This window comes from Ovis canadensis, chromosome 1 (genome assembly GCF_042477335.2).
Source record: "Ovis canadensis isolate MfBH-ARS-UI-01 breed Bighorn chromosome 1, ARS-UI_OviCan_v2, whole genome shotgun sequence".
NCBI lineage: Eukaryota > Metazoa > Chordata > Mammalia > Artiodactyla > Bovidae > Ovis > Ovis canadensis.
The window spans coordinates 105,575,347-105,594,372 of NC_091245.1; the positions used below are offsets into that span (position 1 = coordinate 105,575,347).

The 19,026-nt window shown below is 50.3% G+C and overlaps 2 protein-coding genes across 5 annotated transcripts in view; one reads left to right on the top strand and one right to left on the bottom strand.

Moving 5' to 3' along the window:
• The window catches only part of TDRD10 (tudor domain containing 10), a 54,807-nt gene extending 47,077 nt beyond the window's left edge, over positions 1–7,730 (top strand). For all 4 annotated transcript variants that reach the window (XM_069543537.1, XM_069543528.1, XM_069543548.1 and 1 more), the window contains 2 exons: positions 5,347–5,417; positions 5,617–7,730. In XM_069543537.1, coding sequence (XP_069399638.1) covers positions 5,347–5,417; positions 5,617–5,649 — 104 coding nt within the window. In that variant the 3' untranslated portion in view covers positions 5,650–7,730. The remainder of the gene's footprint in view (positions 1–5,346; positions 5,418–5,616) is intronic.
• Positions 7,731–7,735: 5 nt separating this feature from the next.
• UBE2Q1 (ubiquitin conjugating enzyme E2 Q1) lies at positions 7,736–16,302 on the bottom strand. The gene is made up of 13 exons (XM_069543505.1): positions 15,742–16,302; positions 13,427–13,531; positions 12,987–13,091; positions 12,347–12,397; positions 10,680–10,820; positions 10,382–10,466; positions 10,058–10,118; positions 9,772–9,862; positions 9,602–9,660; positions 9,471–9,519; positions 9,098–9,193; positions 8,695–8,761; positions 7,736–8,233 (listed from the first exon to the last, which is right to left on the bottom strand). Exons 1-13 carry the CDS (start codon positions 16,066–16,068, stop codon positions 8,202–8,204), a joined length of 1,269 nt encoding a protein of 422 aa, XP_069399606.1. The 5' UTR covers positions 16,069–16,302; the 3' UTR covers positions 7,736–8,201.
• Between the last annotated feature and the right edge of the window lie 2,724 nt (positions 16,303–19,026).

The following is a 19,026-nucleotide window of genomic DNA, read 5'->3' on the forward strand; positions in this document are numbered from 1 at the left end:
TGATGCCACATCCGACTGTCTCATCCTCTGTCACCCTCTTCTCCTTTTGCCTTCAGTCTTTCCCAGCATCAGAGTCTTTTCCAGTGAGTCACCTATTGACCAACTCAGGTGGCCAAAGTATTGGAGCTTCCAGCTTCAGCATCAGTCCTTCCAATGAGTATTCATTCATTCAGGGTTGATTTCACTTAGGATTGACTGGTTTGATCTCCTTGCTGTCCAGGGGACTCTCAAGAATCTTCTCTAGATCACAGTTCAAAAGCATCAATTCTTCGGCATTCACCTTTCTTTATGGCCCAACTCTCACGTCCATAGTGGAGAGACCATAGCTGTGACTCTACGGATCTTTGTTGGCAAAGTGATGTCTTTGCTTTTTAATATGCTATCTAGGTTTGTCCTTTAATATGTTATCTAGCCTTCCTTCCTGGAAGCAAACGACTTTAATTTCATGGCTGCGGTCACCACCTGCAGTGATTTTGGAGCCCAAAACGATGAGAAAACCTGCCACTACTTCCACTTCTCCCACTTCTATTTGCCGTGAAGTAATGGGGTCGGATGCCATGACCTTAGTTTTTTTAATGTTGAGTTTTAAGCTAGTGTTTTCACTCTCCTCTTTCACCCTTAAAAAGAGGCTTGTTAGTTCCTCTTTGCTTTCTGTCATTAGAGTGGTAGCATCTGCAAATCTGAGGTTGTTGATATTTCTCCCAGCAGTCTGATTCCAGCTTGTTTTTAACTCATCCAGCCCAATGTTTCACATGATGTACTCTGCATATGAGTTAAGTAAACTGGGTGACAATGTACAGCCTTGTCGTACTCCTTTCCCAATTTTGAACCAGTCAGTTGTTCCATACAGGGTTCTAACTGTTGCTTCTTAACCTGCATACAGGTTTCTCATGAGGCAGGTAAGATGGTCTGGTATTTCCGTCTCTTTAAGAATTTTGAAATTTGTTATGATTCACACAAAGGCTTTTGTGTAGTCAATGAAACTGAAGTAGATGCTTTTCCAAAATTCCCTTGCTTTCTCTGATCCAACGAATGTTGGTGGTTTATTCTCTGGTTCCTCTGCTTTTTCTAAACCAAGCTTGTATATCTGGAATTTCTCGATTCAAGTACTGCTGAAGCCTTTGAAGGATTTTGAGCATAACCTTACTAGCATGGCAAGTGAACGCAGTTGTCCAGGAGTTTGAGCATCCTTCAGTGCAGCCCTTCTTTGGAATTGGGATGAAAACTGACTTTTTCGAGTCCTGTGGCCACTGCTGGGTTTTCCAAATTTGCTGACATCTTGAGCGCAGCACTTTAACACCATCATCTTTTTGTATTTTAAATATCTCAGCTGGAATCCCATCACTTCTACTTAACTTAATTGGCAGTAAGGCTACCTAAAGCCCACTTGACCTCACGTTCCAAGATGTCTGGTTCCAGGTGAGTGGCCACACCATTGTGGTTATCTGCATCATCAAGACCTTTTTTGTACAGTTCTTCTGTGTATTCAGCTTTATGTGTGTGTGTGTGTCTGTTTATATGTATCTTTAAGTTTCTTTCCCATAAGAGGCTATTACAGGATATTCACTGTAGTTCCCTCTGCGTGCGTGCTCAGTCATTTCAGTCGTGTCTGACTCTTTGAGACCCTGTGGACTGCAGCCTGCCAGGCTCCTCTGTCCATGGGATTCTCCAGGCAAGAGTGCCAGAGTGTATTGCCATGGCCTCCTCCAAGGGATCTCTCTGACCCCAGGGTGAAATCTGTACCTGCCTGTGTCTCCCGCATTGCAAGCGGGCTCTTTACCCACTGAGCCACCTGGGAACCCCCATAATTCCTTGTGCTGTATTTTAAATCCTTGTTGTTTACTTGTTTTACATATAATGATTCAGTTCAGTCACTCAGTCGTGTCCGACTCTTTGCAAACCCATGAACACCAGCCTCCCTGTCCATCACCAACTCCTGGAATCCACCCAAACTCATGTCCATTGAGTCGGTGATGCCATCCAACCACCTCATCCTCTGTTGTCCCCTTCTCCTCCTGCCCTCAATCTTTCCCAGCATCAGGGTCTTTTCAAATGAGTCAGCTCTTTGCATCAGGTGCGCTGTTAATTCCATACTCCTAATTCATCCTTTCCCCGCTGTTAATTCCATACTCCTAATTCATCCTTTCCCCACCCCATCGGTAACCAGAATTTTGTTTTCTGTGTCTCTAAATCTGTTTCTGTTTTGTACATAAGTTCATTTGTATTACTTTTTAGACTCCACTTATAAATGATATCACATAATATTTGGCTTTCTCTGTCTGACTTCACTTAATGTGATAATCTCTGGATCCATCCATGTTGCTGCAAATGGTGTTATTTCATTCTTTTTTTGTGGTTTCTTTGTCCATTCATCTGTTGATGGACATTTAGGTTGCTTTCATGTCTTGGCTATTATAAATACTGCTGCTGTGAACATTAGGGTGCATGTATCTTTTATTTATTTGGCTGTGCCGGGTCTCAGTTGCGGCTTGCGGGATCTTTTCAGATGCAGCAATGAACTCTTAGTAGCAGCATGCAGGATCTAGTTCCCTGACCAAGAATCAAACCTGGGCCCCTGGCATTGGGAGTGTGATGTCTTAGCCCCTAAACCCCCAGGGAAGTCTCTGGGGCACGTGTATTGTTTTGAGTTGGGAGTTTTCGTTTTTTCTGGATCTATGCCCAGGAGTAGGATTGCTGGATCGTATGGCAACTCTATTTTTAGTTTTTTAAGGAACCTCCATACTTCCCAGGTGACTCTGTGGTGCAGAATCCGTCTGCCAAGGCAGCAGACACAAGTTCGATCTCTGGGTGGGGAAGATCCCCTGGAGAAGGAAATGGCAACCTATTCCAGTGTTCTTGCCTGGGAAAATCCCGTGGACAGAGGAGTCTGGCAGGCTACAGTCCAAGGGGCTGCAAAAGAGTCGGACAGGATCTAACAACTAAACAACAGCAACAAATACAGTTCTCCATAGTGGCTGCACCAATTAATATTCCCACCAACAGTGCAGGAGGGTTACTTTTTCTCCACACCCTCTCCAGCATTTGTTGTTTGTGAACTTGGTGAAGACGGCCATTCTGACTGGTGTGAGGTGATAGCTCATTGTGGTTTTGATTCGCATTTCTCTGAGAATTAGCTATGTTGAGCGTCTTTTCATGTGCTGTTGGCCACGTCTGTGTCTTCTTTGGAGAAGTGTCTATTCAGGTCTAATGCCCATTTAAAGAATAATTCTGTTTATTCGGTTGTTTTGGCTGTGCTGAGTCTTTGTTGCTGTGCCAGCTTTCTCTAGTTGCGGCAGGTGGGGGCTACCCAGCTGCGCGCATGCTTCGCGCTGCGGTGGCTTCTCTTGCTGTGGAGCGCAGGCCCTAGGGCGCATGGTGCTCAGTAGTTGCAGCACGTGGGCGCAGTGGTTGCGATTCCCCGGGCTCTAGAGCACCGGCTCAGTAGTTGTGCATGAGCTTAGTTGCTCTGCTGCTGCTGCTGCTAAGTCGCTTCAGTCGTGTCCGACTCTGTGCGACCCCATGGATGGCAGCCCACCAGGCTCCCCCGTCCCTGGGATTCTCCAGGCAAGAACACTGGAGTGGGTTGCCATTTCCTTCTCCAATGCATGAAAGTGAAAAGTGAAAGTGAAGTCGCTCAGTCGTGTCTGACTAGTAGCGACCCCATGGACTGCAGCCTACCAGGCTCCTCGGTCCATGGGATTTTCCAGGCAAGAGTACTGGAGTGGGGTGCCATTGCCTTCTCTGAGTTGCTCTGCAGCAGGTGGGGTCTTCCTGGACCAGGGATGGAAACCGTGTCTCCTGCATTGGCAGGCAGATTCTTTACCACTGAGCCACCAGGGAAGCCCCTGATGCTCATTTTTTATTGGGTTGTTTGTTTTTTTGATGTTAAACTGTATGAACTGTTTGTATATTTTTGAAATTAACTCCTTGTTGGTTGCATCATTTGCCAGTATTTTCTCCAAGTCTGTCCGTTGTCTTTTTGTTTGATGGTTTCTTTTGCTGTGGAGAAGCTTTTAAATTTGATTAGGTTCCACTGGTTTATTTTTGCTTTTATTTCTCTTGCCTTGCGAGACTGATTTAAGACAATATTGCTGTGATTTTTGTCAGAGAATGTTTTGTGTTCTCTTCTAGGAGTTTTATGGTGTCATGTCTATGCTTAAGTCTTTAAACCATTTTGAGTTTATTTTTGTACATGATGTGAGGGGTTGTTACTTTAGATCTGGACACCTGTGGGGCCTCAGTTCTGCAACCTTGAAATGGCGAGGCCACTTCTTTGCTCTGGCTCTTCTCAAGACTGGGGTTTAAGTGAGATGTGAAAGGGTGAAAGAGTGCTTTAAGGGGCTGAGGAGAAGTGGATGTAAAGAAACACACACACACACAAACCAGGATGGAAAAGCACTTCCTCAAAGTGCAGAGCCAAGCCTCCCTGCTATGCTTATGGGCTTGTGCCCAGTGGTGAGGGGGCACCACCCAGAGGTCGTCTTGGGTCATTGCATGAAGAGGCTCAGCTTGGGGACTCACGCAGCAGACAGGGCTGGGGAGTGTCTTGTAGGCCGGACCTGACTGCTTGGGTGTTGGAGGGTAGCCCAGAGTAAGGAGCCCCCTGCCCTCTAAGAGCAGCTCCAAGCCTGTCAGAAGGGCCAAAGTGTACAGCCCAGATGGGGGGTTGCTCAGCTCTCATGTGGAGTATGGTCCTGAGGCCGGGTGGGCAGGTGTACAATTATATGGATGGGGAAAGTAAGGCTCAGAAAAATGAAAGGGACTTCTTCATGTTTCATAGTAAGAAAACGGCCTGGGTGAGGGTAGCACTGAGGTCTCCCCTTGATATGAGCCAGTTGCATGCACACAGACAGTCCCAGAGTGTGGGGGTGGGAATGGCAGGAGCTGATTAAGGGCAGACTGGATAAAGGCGAGTGTCTGACCAGCGCCCTGCCCTGCCTTGTCCCAGCAGGTAGGAATGCTCACTCGTCGTGGTATAAAGGCTGTCTGTCTTTTAACTTCCATTTCACCAGCCAAAACTCAGAGCAGAGTTGAGTAAACCGTTTTCTGTCCCCAGAATTTCCATTAGGAAATGTGCAATCTCAGATACCCGTAATCATTTTAACAAGTATAATGCTTCCTTTTATGTGCTCTCACTTTGCCCTCCCCCTCTCCTCCCTCTTCAGTGCTGATTATCTCACGTTATCCTGGCAGCTGGGAGTGAGCTCTGACTAGCAGAGACTTGTCCGCAGGAGCTGGTCTGCAGCCAGAACCCTTTCCTGCAGCCCCAGCCTCTCGCTTCCCTCCCTTGCTCCTCCTGCCGGACCAACAAATACCAAGGTTTTGTTCTTGTATTTTGTTTTGCAGGTATTTTGAGTTCAAATCAGGTTATTCATCGCATCCTCAAAGGGAAAATCACTGGTGCTTTGAACTTGGAGGTAACTGCCCTGTGTCTCCTGTTCCTTCCCTCCCACCCCAGGGTCTCAGCTGCAGCCACCCCCTGGCCTCGGCCTGGGTGCTGCATATTTACCTGTCATTCTTGTAGAGGAAGCAAACTGAAGTTGTCCAGGGGTGGGGTGGACTGCCTGGGGGGGGGCGGTCCTTCCTTCCCACTCAGATTTTATCTTTCTCTTCCAGTCACACATCCTGAAGTTTGAAGAGTTTAAGTGACGTGCGTGGCTGCGATCAGCATGCTCCCTCTCCTGTCTGGATTCTGCCCTCCTGCCCTTTGCCTCTTGAGGCCTTGGGGGTGCCCAGGACTGACTGGATCCCCCTTTGCCTTCCCCCAGCTCACTTCTCAGTGTGTCTTCACCATGAACATTTGAACCAAACAGGGAAGCTTCCATGAGGTTGAAAGTCTGATGTAGCCAGTGTATTTTCCCCCCTTTTTTTTTTTGTAACCCCAGAGCATGATATAAGTTGCCCTGACAGATTCTGGAGAATGGAGGGGCCCACTGCTTAACTTTCCTTGGCATTCCAGCGTAGAATCAGGTAGGGGGCATCTGAACACTGACCTGTCGGCTTGGTGAATAAGCGTCGGCATACTTCACATTTGGGGTGACTGATTCCTATCTAGCCACCCCCCCCAATTCTGCCCTCTAAAGCTGAAGCCACAGGCTGGGAGCTGCCGTGTGCCGGCTATTCAAACCCTGTGTGGGACATAGATGTACACTCGTGCAAGATAAGGTTTGTTTCTTTTCTTCGCCTTCTTGGTAGACAGAACACTGGTTCCAGATGATGTGGCCTTTTTTTTTTTTTCCCTTAACCATGTAACTTCATTAGGAGCCTAACGTAAGGTCATAGAAAGGACTGCTAGGTTTGATAAGATTTTCTTGGAGAGTTGGTGTTTATATAGCTACAGCGCACAGGAGCTGGTGCTTCCCTTTACGTCAGGTGAATGTGACCCCCCCATTCTTTCTTTAAATAATAATTTGATTAGAGCCAAACTATTTAAATAATTTTATTTGTTCCATCCTTTGGTAGATGAGAAAAATACATTACAAAATACATTGTACAGAGGACAGCTCACAGCACACATTACTAAAAACACAACCTATAGTACGTTCCAGCCAGGGCTGGTGATAAATCCAGAAAAAAGGCAGAGGCCTTGAGAACTAGATCTCAGCTCCATGAAATGAGTTTCCCTGTGGGTGCCTGCCCTCTTTACCTCCACCTCAGCATAAATGAGCACCCTGTACCAGGTGGGTGTGGTAGGGTTAGAGCAGCGTTGAGTGGTTCCGGTGAACTCTGCATCCACCTGAAGCAGCAAAACATCAAAATCCCTTAATTGGGGGCGGGGGGAGTGACCAAAGTTAGAATAGTTGTGTCAAAGCATACAGAACTCTGGCATCCTAGAGGTTTCAGATGGCTGTGCTGTTTAAGCTAAGACACATCCTCATCCTCACTTGGCCATCCCTGGCCTCTGGCATTTCACCATCCAGTCTGTAGGCAGGTTCTGGAGGCCGTCTCTGCCCCTGAGCAAGCTCGCGGACCAGGAGGCGGCACAGATGTACTTACACAGCAGGCACAGACTCAGCACCGGCAGGTCAGCTCATGGACCTGCCTCCACAGCGGTTCTGAGCCTGAGTGGGGCCCACAGGTAGATGGACCAAACCCCTTAAAGCCAATCCTTTCCAGTAGGACCCACATTATGAAAGTGCCTTAGAATTCAGTCTCCAAGCCAAACAACTTACTTCGGAGCTCTGCCTGGCTCTTCTGTTAGGAATAAATGAAGCAACAGACAAGGGGAGCAGCAACAGAGCTCCCAACCATCGCCCTTCAGTGCCACTTCCTGGGAAGGGTGACCAGTGAACACGAATGGTAGCTACACAGCCTGTTGCTGAGATCAGAAGGACCACATACATGCTTGAGACTGGCCCCATTCCTATTCAGTTCATTTAAAAGTAGTTCTGTGAAGCAGCCTCTTAGGCCTCCTTGTTATTTTTCTTAGAAATTTGAAAACATCTGTGACTAGAAGTTAAGAATAAGGGTCATCATTTCAGCCTGCTTTGCGGTTCAGCAGGCTGAGCTCTGCCTTCCAGGGGGTACAAGTCTGGTCACTCCAGAGCCCTTTAGGCTGAGGCAGGCATGTGCTTCAGCTCCACCTTTCTCTGGCTTTAGCAGTGAAGTGCAGCCCCTCATGGCTCCCAAAGCCACAGTGACCCTGGTACCCCTCCCCCAACTGCTGAAGGAATTCAGGGGATGGGGGAAGGGTAAGCTATGAAAATAAAAATAAAGATGAGTCAAAACCAGCGTCTTCAAATTAACAAACTGTAATTGTTTTCCCAAAGATACATTTTTTTTCATACACATCCATCATACACTGTAACCAAAAAAAGCAGTGTACATGAAATAAGAGAAAATAAATTAAAAATCCATAGCATAGGTAAGGAGGCTCTAGTCTGGAGCACAGCTGAGTTTCCAGCAATATAAGGAGGCTCGAAAGTTTCTTTTATAAGAATGCCTGCTAGCAAGGGTTCCAGCCAGGTGGTTGGTTGGTCTGTAAGTCAGTCTTGAGTACTTGAAACAGTTCTGTGTGTGTGTGTTTTTTTTTTTCCCTTAGCGTTTAGAATAGCCATCATTGTCCTGCAATAGGCAGAGCTATCACGTCCAGGAAAAATGAGGGAGGGAACCACAGAGGCAGCGTGAGATCCAAATACAGCATTCAAAGGTAATTGGTCCAGTGGTGCCTGGGGAAGGAGGAAGGGGATGGCACTCCTGGGTTAGCCATCTTCCTTCGGGGGTGTGTACCAGCCTGCAAAGAAATGGAAGAAAATGGTGAGGTGGAGATTGTTTTGCCCACCCTCCTAGCCCTAATCACTGACGACGTCTCCAGGGTCAGAGGTGAAAAGATCCTGCAAAGGCTCCCTGGTGCAGGGAGAGAAGCTATATGGGCAGGTGAGGAACTGCCTACTTGGAAACTGTGACGGAGAATGAGGCACCCACCCTGAGATGACACCAGTGAGGTGAACGTGCTCACAGGGCGGTGGGCAGGTGGGGCGGCGCCCAGTCTACCTGTGCCCTGACCACCACTGGCTTACTGGAGGAGAGTGGCGCACGCTCCCCTCCAGCTCACTGAATTCCCTGGGCACAGGGACAGGTGCCGTGCTAACAGGTGGAAAAGGCTCAGACACCGAAAGGGGTTCTTGCTGTTTAGCCGGATGGAAACCTCAGGCTTGGCAAAGGTCCGGATCTCGAGTCGCGCTCCAGCCTCACCGTTTTTTTCGTGGATCTGCACCAAGGACTTGTAGGACTGCTGTGCTCTTGTCAGACTGTACTGAGACTGGGGAGAGGAAGCCACCAGATCAGGCCACCAGACACGGCCGGCTGCAGTCTTGCTGCCGCCCAGAGACCCGGCTCCCAGCGCTGCGCTCTGCTGACAGACTAAGTACCCTCTACCTGGGAGGTCCCCACAGGGTACAACCCCCTAGCTTTCCCTTTCCAGATGGGCACCACCCCGAGTCTTCGGCTGCCCTGAGGCCGAGGCCTGCTCTGCCCCCACGGCGGGTACACTAGGCCCACTCGCCGGCGCGGCGGCTCAGCCCCACTGTGGCCTCCTAGGGGCCTGAACTTACACGGCTCCCGGCAGCCCCACCAGGCCAGGGTCTGGGCTCCTTACTTTGTTGGCTCCAAACTGCACTCGGGCTTTCCCCTTCACCAGTGTGGCACTGATCTGCATGATCACCGACTCTATCGAGTAGGCACTGCTCCAGCCCTAAGTGACAATGTGGGCAGAGCAAACGAGTCAGCAGACTTGCCAGAGAAACCCGATGCTGGTTCTCCAGAGAGCAGCTGCAGCCACAGAAGGGCCCCTGCCCTGAACTCCTAGAACAGCCATCACCCATTTGCCCAGGTCAGTGAGTGCAAGCCCTGCCAGGCAGAATGAAAGGGCCATTTATGCCCATCACCCAACCCTTGATGGAGGGGTGAAGGGTAAAGGTCACCCTAGCCCTGCCCAGACCAGCCAGGCAAAAAACAAGAGACAGGCTCACCTGCTTGGTGAGAAGTTCCATGCATATGGCACCTCCGCCCAGAACATACCTGCAGAAGAAAGGTTAGTTAGCTATGCCTGGCAAAAGTTCCCCAACCCTTCTTCACCCTCTGCCCTTGCTGAGCCACTCACCCTCCAGAGAGGACTGGAGACACAACCCTGACAAACGGCGGGTCAAAGGGAAAGTTATCCTGAGGGAGAGATGGAGGCAGCCATCAGGGAGGGGAGGTCAGGGCCCTCTGCAGGACTGGAAGGTGGAAAGGATGGCTAGGCCCGGGAAAGACTGGAGAGGAAGGACTTACTTTAAAAGAAAAGTTAAGTAGGATGAAGTCGGCTCCTTCTTTCTCTTTGAGGATCTGGAGATCGTTGTGCAAAGCGCTGTCCTGGTCAACTCTAGGAAGCAACCAGTTTAGGCTTAGCTCTGGGTCTAAGTCAGGAGCCTTGAGGCTCCCACTGCCCCTGGGGCAAGCAGCAGAGGGCTAAGCCACTGCCCACACCCGCTCCCGGGATGGCTGGCCCTGGAGACTCCCACCACAGTGACTGCACTCACTACTCAACTGCCTTTCCAGCCCCATAGCCGCCACTTACTTGAGGAGTTTGACATTCCAATCATACAGACTGTCATTCACGAGTTCGACTGCGTAGTTTCCTGAAGGAGGGAAGAAGGATGTCATCAGATGATGGTCCCAGTGCTAAGCGGGACCTGATGCAGATCCCTCTCCCAGGCTGAGAAGAAAAAAAGGTCAAAGGCTCCAGGTTCATCCCACATAGACATGCCTCCCATCTAAGCCACTATGAGGGGTGTTCCATCCTTGGCCTAAAAACTTGGTCAGCATCCACGTATCTACTGCTGCCACCGTGTCCTTCTTTCTGAAAAGCTCGCGTTCAGACCCTGCTGTGAGACAAACTTACCACCTTTGAAACTCTGTGATCGGTATATATCCCTGAGCTCCTTCATCAGCCGGTCAGTAGCCTGCACCGAGCCAGATACCGCACCCTACAAAGGAAGCATGGTGGGCAGAACATCTCACGTCATGTGCTAGACTCGAGGGGTAGGCTGCAGTATGCCCCACGGTTAGGCAAGGATGAGGCACACTGATAACCCACCCCAAAGGAGATGCTGTTTCCCACCCTGTCACCCGATGGCCTACCACCTCCCAGCCAGCACCAGCCAACCCCTAGGCCCAGCTTCTCCCTAGAGGGCACGTACATTTAAGTAATCTTGCCTCTGGTTCTTTTTAATTTTCTCTAGTATGGCCAAGTTTTCTTTTCCGATGCCATCATCTTCAGATTTCTTGCCCTCCGCTGGCTCTTCTTCTTTCATTTCATAGTGATCTAGGTCTTCTGTGTCCTAGGGGGGATGTGTGGGGTAGGAGTGGGACAAAAGAAAGCAAGCAACACACACTGTGGAGGCCTTTCCCTTCTCCAGTCCCACATGACTTAGAGCTGCAGGTGGAGAAGACAGACGGCTGCAGTCTGTCTGGAGCCGAGCGAGTACAATACCCTTTCCACTGCTGGAAAGCTCCCAGCCCCACTCCCTTCACAGTCTAAAAGACGAGGCAAATCTCTCCGATCCAGTTCTCAAGCTGCAGGGCTACAAAAAGGTCTAGGGAAAGCAAGCAGAGACTCGGCTTTCTTGTTCCCTAGATCTACCCTGCCCCAACTATCCCTACAGCTCTCCCTTGGCAGCACAAACTCTTCCTTAATTCCTAGAATGACTTTGGCCTGACACTGTGACTCAAAGCTCATGTTTCATCAGGTGACTTCTGTACCCAGGAGTTCCCAGGACTCCAGGTCTAAGGGAGAAACCTCCTGCCTTCCCAAGTGCAGGGACTGAGGAGATAGGCAGAGGCACCCACTGCCAAGATGGAAATAAGGAAGGGGGTCCAGAGTGCAGAGAGCAGGGGTCAGGAACAGAACCAGCCCCTATTCACCCTGCTCCAAGTGAGGAACTAGTTCATTGTACATGGGGGAGCAGCCCGTTTCAGCCAGACTTTGGAGGGCTGTCTGCAGTCTGACAGGAGAATGTTTCATGTATCCTGGGGCCTTTGTGCAGCTTAAGACCCTAACAAAGTTACAGAAGTTGCAGAACCTAAGATGTTAATTCAGTGCAGAGAAACAAAGTAATCATGATCTCCTCTGGCAGGATGTGGTGATACTAATTTCCTAATTATTCTACTAGTTGCTAAGATGCTAGACACTAGCTCATTTAGTTCTTATAACCACCATGCCATTATTTTATCATTACCCCCATACTACAAATGAGAACGCCGAGGTCCAGGTGAGGTTATCCCCATACTACAATAAGAAAGCCGAGGTCCAGGTGAGGTTATCATACCCACAAAGTCATACAACTTTTAATAGAACTAAGATGCACATCAAATTTGGTCTGGCTCTTAAGTTCTTAACCAAGTTGTTTTTAGAGAACATCACCAAGTATTTAGCACTTATGTACGGAATGGAGCCTTTCACATGAATGCCTTATTTAATCTTAAAGACAACCCTATGTAGTAGATATTAACATCCCATTTTATAAATAAGAAAACTGCAGAAGTAGTACCTTAGTGGAACAGATAAAATCCCCCAATCAAGAGAGCTGGGAGATAGAGGACGCAAGCTCAGGTCTGACTACAAACCCATCTGAGATTAACATGGTGACTGTTTACTGTAAACAGATTTGCACTTATCTGTCTTCGGTGGTTGGACATGGGCGCCGTCTCCTCTACTACACTGCTGTTCCCCCAGGTCAGTACAGCTGTCTTTATTCATTTGGTATTTCTCTCTCCCCAGTTTAGACCGGAGCTCTGTACATAGCAGGCTCTCAATGCTGCTGACCGAAAGAAAGTCCCACCAGTACTGTCTTGGGTAGAAGCCTACCTCAGGCATCTCTTCATCTTCATCTTCTGAAGACACGTCTTCCTGTGTACACTGCAGTAGGGAGGGAAAAGATGGAGGTCAGACCCTGGTGGCTTCCTAGTATGCAGCCTCTGACCTACTCCCCTGAGCCTTTGGGTCTGGAAGCTGTGCACCTGCCCATAAGGCTACCAGCCTCTCTACCAGTCAGAGCTGTGTAGAATCAACAGTCCAGGGAATGACTTCACTGCTGGTCCACTACACGCCAAACAACAAGAGAAGCACAGTGGCTGTTTCTGCCACCTAACTCACAAATCCCAGTTTAATCTCCCCAAGAACCCCTTTACTCAATCTCTAGACTGAACTGCATTCTTGGATCTTAACAAGGGGCCTCAGTCCCCAATGGTTACCTACTGCTAATGGTAAACATCCCCCCGAGGGATGACCTTGAGAGTGTTTGATCAGAGGGGTGAAGTTACTGGTTCCCCATTTAGCTGGATTCCGAACATCTGGAGGAGAGGCCGAGAGTCATGATATGTGTACGTGTCTGGAATAGTACTGGAGAGAAACTTCTGCAGGTTCATCTCAAGTAGCATGTATTTCCTGAGCGCTGTCTGTGGGGGTAACTCTGCGTAACAGGGTTCAAAGCCCCTCAGGTGCTCACCTGCTCGGCTGGCAAGGGCTGATCCAGCATCTCCACGTCTGGATGCTGAGGGAGGTTATAGAGTTTACACAGGTCGGAGATGATCCTCTTCAGATGCTGCAGTAGCTGGGGTAGGGGATCACAGTGACGTCAAACACTCCTTCCCCACCCCAATACCGACAGGCACATGGGTGAGCTCTTATCTCAGCCCCCAAATTGGTACCTAGTTCTCTGGAACTCACAGACCCCGGGGCTGTGGGGAAGAGCTTACGGGACGAATCCTGGGGCAGGTGCAGGGCTCTCCCTCTGGCTTCAGGAAGCAACTCCCCCAGGACGTCTGCCTCAAATGTTCAGGCTACTGCACCACCCACTTTCCAGACACACGTTTCACAGGATGTTTTCATGGCATGGGTCTCACAGGAGGAAAATGCACTCCCTCCTCAACACCTTGGCCCCCTCACCAGAGTATTCCCTTTCTTTATGTCCACCAGCCTCTCCAAGACAGCAGCCAAGTTAGGGTCATCGGACTCCACTGACCAGATGGGGGGCACCGCAGGGTATGACTCCTATGGGGAAAGAGCAGGAGAGCAGTCAAGACAGGAGACTCTGGGGAAAGCTAGACTTTGCCTGCCTTCCCTGCCCCAAGACTTCCAGTCCGTTTGCCCTCCACCATCCGCCCCCTTCCCCCCACACACATATACAAGCCCAGCTCAGAGCCAGGTTCCCAACAAATCCCAGACCAGGAGAAACAAGTCCCTGGGATGACCCTTTCCAAGAAGCCTGGTCCTTTTCTTTCAAGAGTAAACATCAGAGAAGCAGCACAGCCAAACTGTGCTGAGGATGAGTATGGTTTCCTACCTCCTGTGTTGCCTCAACAAGCTCCAGGCCTTAAGCTCCCACACCCCACACCCAGGCCTCCGACCCTCCTTTATCAGTGGAGGAAAGGATCGCCTCATCACAATCACACCGGCAGAAAAAAACCAGAGACCACAGATTACTTTCATTTTAGCTAGGGACGGAGGACTTAAAAATTAGATGATGTCTCTAAAACCTGAAAGTAAAAGGGCGGCAGGAAGAATCTTCCCACTCCACTCCTGACAGAATGCCTCAAAGGCCACTTCTCCCCACCTCTCCTTTGGGAACCTGCCACCCTCTCAGTCCAGGCGTAGGCTGTAGGGCTCCACATGGCAGGCTGGGAGAAAGCCTACGCTGCTAACATTCCCAGCATTCTTGAGCCGTGGTGCCAAATGCAGCCTGACCAGACTCCCCCTCTGCCCAAATCATGGGGGCCAGTTCAGGCCAAGTCTTCTTTATAGTGGTCACAGGGAGTCTCAGAATCTTCTAAACTAACCTGTTTCCAGGGACAAAGAGCGTAGATGGCCTCTGGCAACTGGGAAGGCAAGTAGAAGCGGGCAAACCTACCCTTAAGGAATTGGAAGCATAATTCAGGTAAGGAATCAATCCCAGAAGTTTCCACATATGCCAAGGGAACCTCCTAAAAAGGTCTTCAACTCTGCCACTGCTCTAATCCTCAATCCTGGAGAAAAATTATCAAAGATGCTCAAGTTGTCAGCTCACAGGGCCACACCTAGTCCTTCAATCTCGACTTTTTAGTATGAAAAAAAGTGAGAGAGGAAAATGGAACACGTGAGTTTTGGTGGGGCACCATCCAAACCAAGCTGAGGCTTGCCTCACCAAACCTTGACCTGGTTTGATGCAAGAAAGGGATAGTAAACAAGAACCATGTGAACTGAATTCAGGCCCCCAAGTGCCACACAATTCACAAGTCTGTCTTTCTCCAGACTACTCCCACTTGCAGTGTGCCTGCCTGGATAAAGTACTGTCCCCTAGCTCGCGACCCGGTGCTCCCAGCAGGGTCAACACTACCACATCAGATGGGATCAGTCATTTTAAGTGCTATACCATACAGTATCAGGTATTCCCAGATTACCAGACACCAACCCTATTTCCAGAATGTTTGAGGCTAGCCTAAATGGAAGACGTGTAAGGTGTTTCCCAGCCCTGCACACCTAGGATGGAATGATGCTCACTGGGAGAAAAGGAACTGTTACCACTCAGAACAAATGAGATTGCCCTTGCACATCACCATCATTACTAGGAAAGGTAACAACCCAGGGCAACTGGAGATATCCATAGGGAACAGGATGGGAGTGGCAGCTACCAGCTGGGGCAAAAGGAGGAGAATTAGAGGTTACACCAGAATAAAAGGCAATCCAAAGGAGAGGAAGCAAAGGGGTCATGAATTGCAAACTATCACTGGTAAAATTCAGAGAGAAAGAGGGACTGAATGACAGACACCTGGGCAGGGATCTCACAGGTGGCAACGTCCTAAACCAAAGGTACTTCTGAGAAGGGGGCAATCACTGAATCTACAGAATTCCAAGCCAGGTCTTCCAGCTGAAGTCAATGAAGAGGCCTGGAACCTTGAGATGGGGGCGAGGAAGAGGGGCATTCCCAGGTGTCAAGAAAAGTCGTGAAGTAACCAAAATGAGCCAAAATTATGAACCTTGCGATGTGGGTGGGTAATGGGAAGGGGTAGTCGAGGCGCCATATGTCAGGGTGTCCCTGACTATGAAGGGTAGAGATTCTGGGTCCACGGCAGAATCTCAAGCGTCAGAAACAAGTGCAACCTGAAGAAAAAGAGCCGAACCCCGAGAGGGGATTCGGCCTCCCAGCTCTCTCGAGAGCAAAAAGCTGTGTGGGGTGAGTCCCAGACAAGAGGACCCCAGAGACGCGCACACGAGGGGGTCCTCACCGTGATGTTGCAGTGGATGCGGACGGGATCCCCAGGCACCGACCCCCGTGGGGGGAGATGCGGTCCGGGCGCGGCCCCCGCCCCGGCCCCTCCGGCCCCAGCCAGCAGGAACTCGCAGCTCAGCTCGTCCAGGCAGGCGCTGGCAATGCGGAAGCGCTCGTGGCCGCGGTGGAAGATGGACTCGAGCAGCTTCAGCTCCCGCCTCAGGCAGGGCCCCGGCCCCGGGCCCCCCCCCGGGCCGCCCCCGGCCCCCGGCGCCGCCCCCTGGCCCCCCAGCTGCTGCCCCGGCCCCGGCTGCTGCTGCCCCTGCGGCTGCGGCTGCTGCATCCTCCGCTCCGCTCCGCTCCGCTCCGGGGCCGGCGGGCCGGGAGCCTCCGGCCTCCGCTCCGGGCTCCGCCGCCGCCGCCGCCGCCGCCGCCGCGGTCCGCACTTCCTGATCCCCCCTTCGCCAAGATGGCGCCGCCGCCACCTCCGGGACAGGGCCCCCCCCCTCCGCTCGCCGGCCCCCCCCACCGCCGGAAGCCGCGTGCCCCTCCTCCTCCTCCTCGGCGGCCCCGCCTCCGTCCCCCGTCACGTGACCTCACTGCTCCGACCTCCTTCACGTGACACCTCTCTCCTTCCCGCCCCCTTGTTCTGTACATGTGACCCGGGGCTTCGGGCTCGCCGCCTTCAGCTCCTCAGTGCGTGTTTACGTATGGCGTGCGTGCGTGCTAGAGCCCTCGCCGCCGAGCCCCTCTCACGTGACCCGGCGCCGCGTGCTCCCAGGGGCTACCTGCGCGGGACCGTGTTTCCTGCTCTGGGCTCTTCTTCCCCCGCCCGGAACCGTGGTGAACATGCAGGGCTTTCTGTGAGCAGAGAAGAAAGAGCTGCGGTCGCCAATGTATCATCTGTATCCTGCACCCACCCGCCTGTCCTCGGCGCGCGGTCCCCAAGGCTCTGTCCCCTTGGGGCCACGCTGAAATGAGGAGGGGTGTGTGACTGGGGAGGGAGCCAGGGACCCGACCCGGTTACAGGAGGCTTGGGTTGTCATCTCCGATGTTTTGTGACCTTGGGTTAACCACCTTCCCTGAGTTTTCTCATCTGTGCAATGATTTTGATGAGGATGCTAATGCTTGCTTTGCCTGCTCCGGAGGATTGGATGCGAGGAGATCGCAGAGTGATCACTGGTCAATTCTGCACGACGGGTAGTCGATAGCTGACTCTTCGTGCTTATCAGTCCCTTTGGGTCTGAACGTGGGTCGGGGAGGGACAACACAAGCTTCCTCTCCAGGGTCATGGAAGGAGGACGTCACTAGTCTAAACCTTTAACCCGGCAATAAAATGAAAGGAGACCACAATCCCAGTCCAAAGTCTATCGGGCTTGTCGCAGTGGTCCTGGCATAGCCGGTGTAGGCGGCAGTGCTTCCAGGGTCTCGCTAGGTGGCACTATCACAAAGGACAAAGCTGGCTGAGGTTCCAGAGACCGATAGTTGGCGTTCCACTTCGGAGGGCAGGTGTCAGCCCAGATAGGGCCTGATGGGTTCTACCGAGCCAACTCCGCGCTTGAACAGCTGGCCAGATTGCTACCTTCTCTTTTCACTTGGACTAAAATGAGTTAGCCTTTGTGGGAGCTTGACTGTGCACCTCAGTGCTTTGTTCTGGGCTACTCATTTATGTTGTCAGTGGAGGTTGAAAAGGCCTTCATTGGCTAAATTGGGTTCCGGGTATTCAAAGATGATTTATCTCCTTTTGGGAGACTGGACAGATAGCTACATGTCACTTTTATGAATGTGCTAATTGGGAGCACAAAAGGCTGTGCTAAGAAATCCTGTTAATTGAAGTATATTCAGTATCTCGTGATAACCTGTAATAGAAAATGATGGGGGGAAAAATTGGGTTGGCCAAAATGTTCACTTGAGTTTTTCTGTAACATTGTGTGGAAAAACCTAAACGAACTTTTTGGCCAGCCCAATATATACATGTTCAGTTGCCTAGTTGTGTCCGACTTGTAGTGACCCATGGACTGCAATGAGCCAGGCTGCCCTGTCCCTCACCAACTCCCAGAATTTGCCCAGGAGTTTGCCCAAGTTTATGTCCGTTGCATGGGTTATGCCATCCAGCCATCTTGTTCTCTGACGCCCTCTCTTACGCCCTCAAACCAGTTCCTCAGGGAATGGCAACCGCCCGAGTCTACTTGCCATGAGAACCTCATGAACTGTATAAAAGGTCAAAAAGGTATGACACCAGAGGTGAGTGTGACTGAGTCACTTTGCTGCACATCTGAAACTAACAGTATTGTAAAGCAAATAACAATTTTTTTAAAGTCCCGTTTATTGAACACTTCCTAAGTCACCGTATTCTGCAAATCTTTCTAAACACTACTCCTCCCTTCCCAGCAACATTATAAGGGAAGCATTTTTATCCCTGTTTTACAACTGGGAAAAGGAGGGATTACCCATGGATTTACAGGTAGTAAGCAGAGTTCCTGAGCATGTCTCCGAAGTCCGCCTTAACCCTTTCTGCCTTCCTCTGATGCTTTCTCAAGTTTTCATGTGTAGCTGACACCAACCCTTACCCAAGAAAACGACAAATGCAGCTATTGGAAGATCCTGACTTCCATATTTTATGAAAAAAAATTTTTTTACTTTATTTTTAATAGAAGGATAATGGCTTTATAATATTGGTTTTATTTCTGCCGTACTAAGTGAAGTAAGTCAGAGAAAAACAAATATGGTATATCAATGCATATATAATGCACAATGCATATATATAGAACCTAGAAAGATGGTACCGATGAACTGTATGTTACGAAGTTTTAATTAGAGGAAAACAATATGATGAGAGAGTCTCATGGTTTTGCAGACTTCAGGTCCCCAAGGAGGAAACTCAGGTCCTGGTCACTGGGATGAGATCTGTCATTTCTCCTGCTGGTGTCTTTAGCATTTCAGCTCTTTGGCCAGGAGAGTGCTCTGGCCTCTAAAAGCCTAGTGGGGAGTGATGTCTGGTGTTCTGCTGAGATGTGTAGGGCAAGGGCATTAGAAGTGGAAAGGAAGTTGTGGAGATGCGCATTTAATGAACACTTGGGTGCTAGGGGAACAGGAGTGAATAAAACAACAACAAAACCCCTGCCCTTGGAACTTACATTCTGTTGTTGGACACAGACACGACAATGGAAGAGGTGATAAAGCAAACTCACATAGAGAAGAACAAGTATGTCCTAATCACCTGTGACGTGCGATGCACTGAGGAGGCAGCCCTGAGTGAGACAGACCCAGTCTTCACCTTTCCCAGGCCTTCAGACTGGGA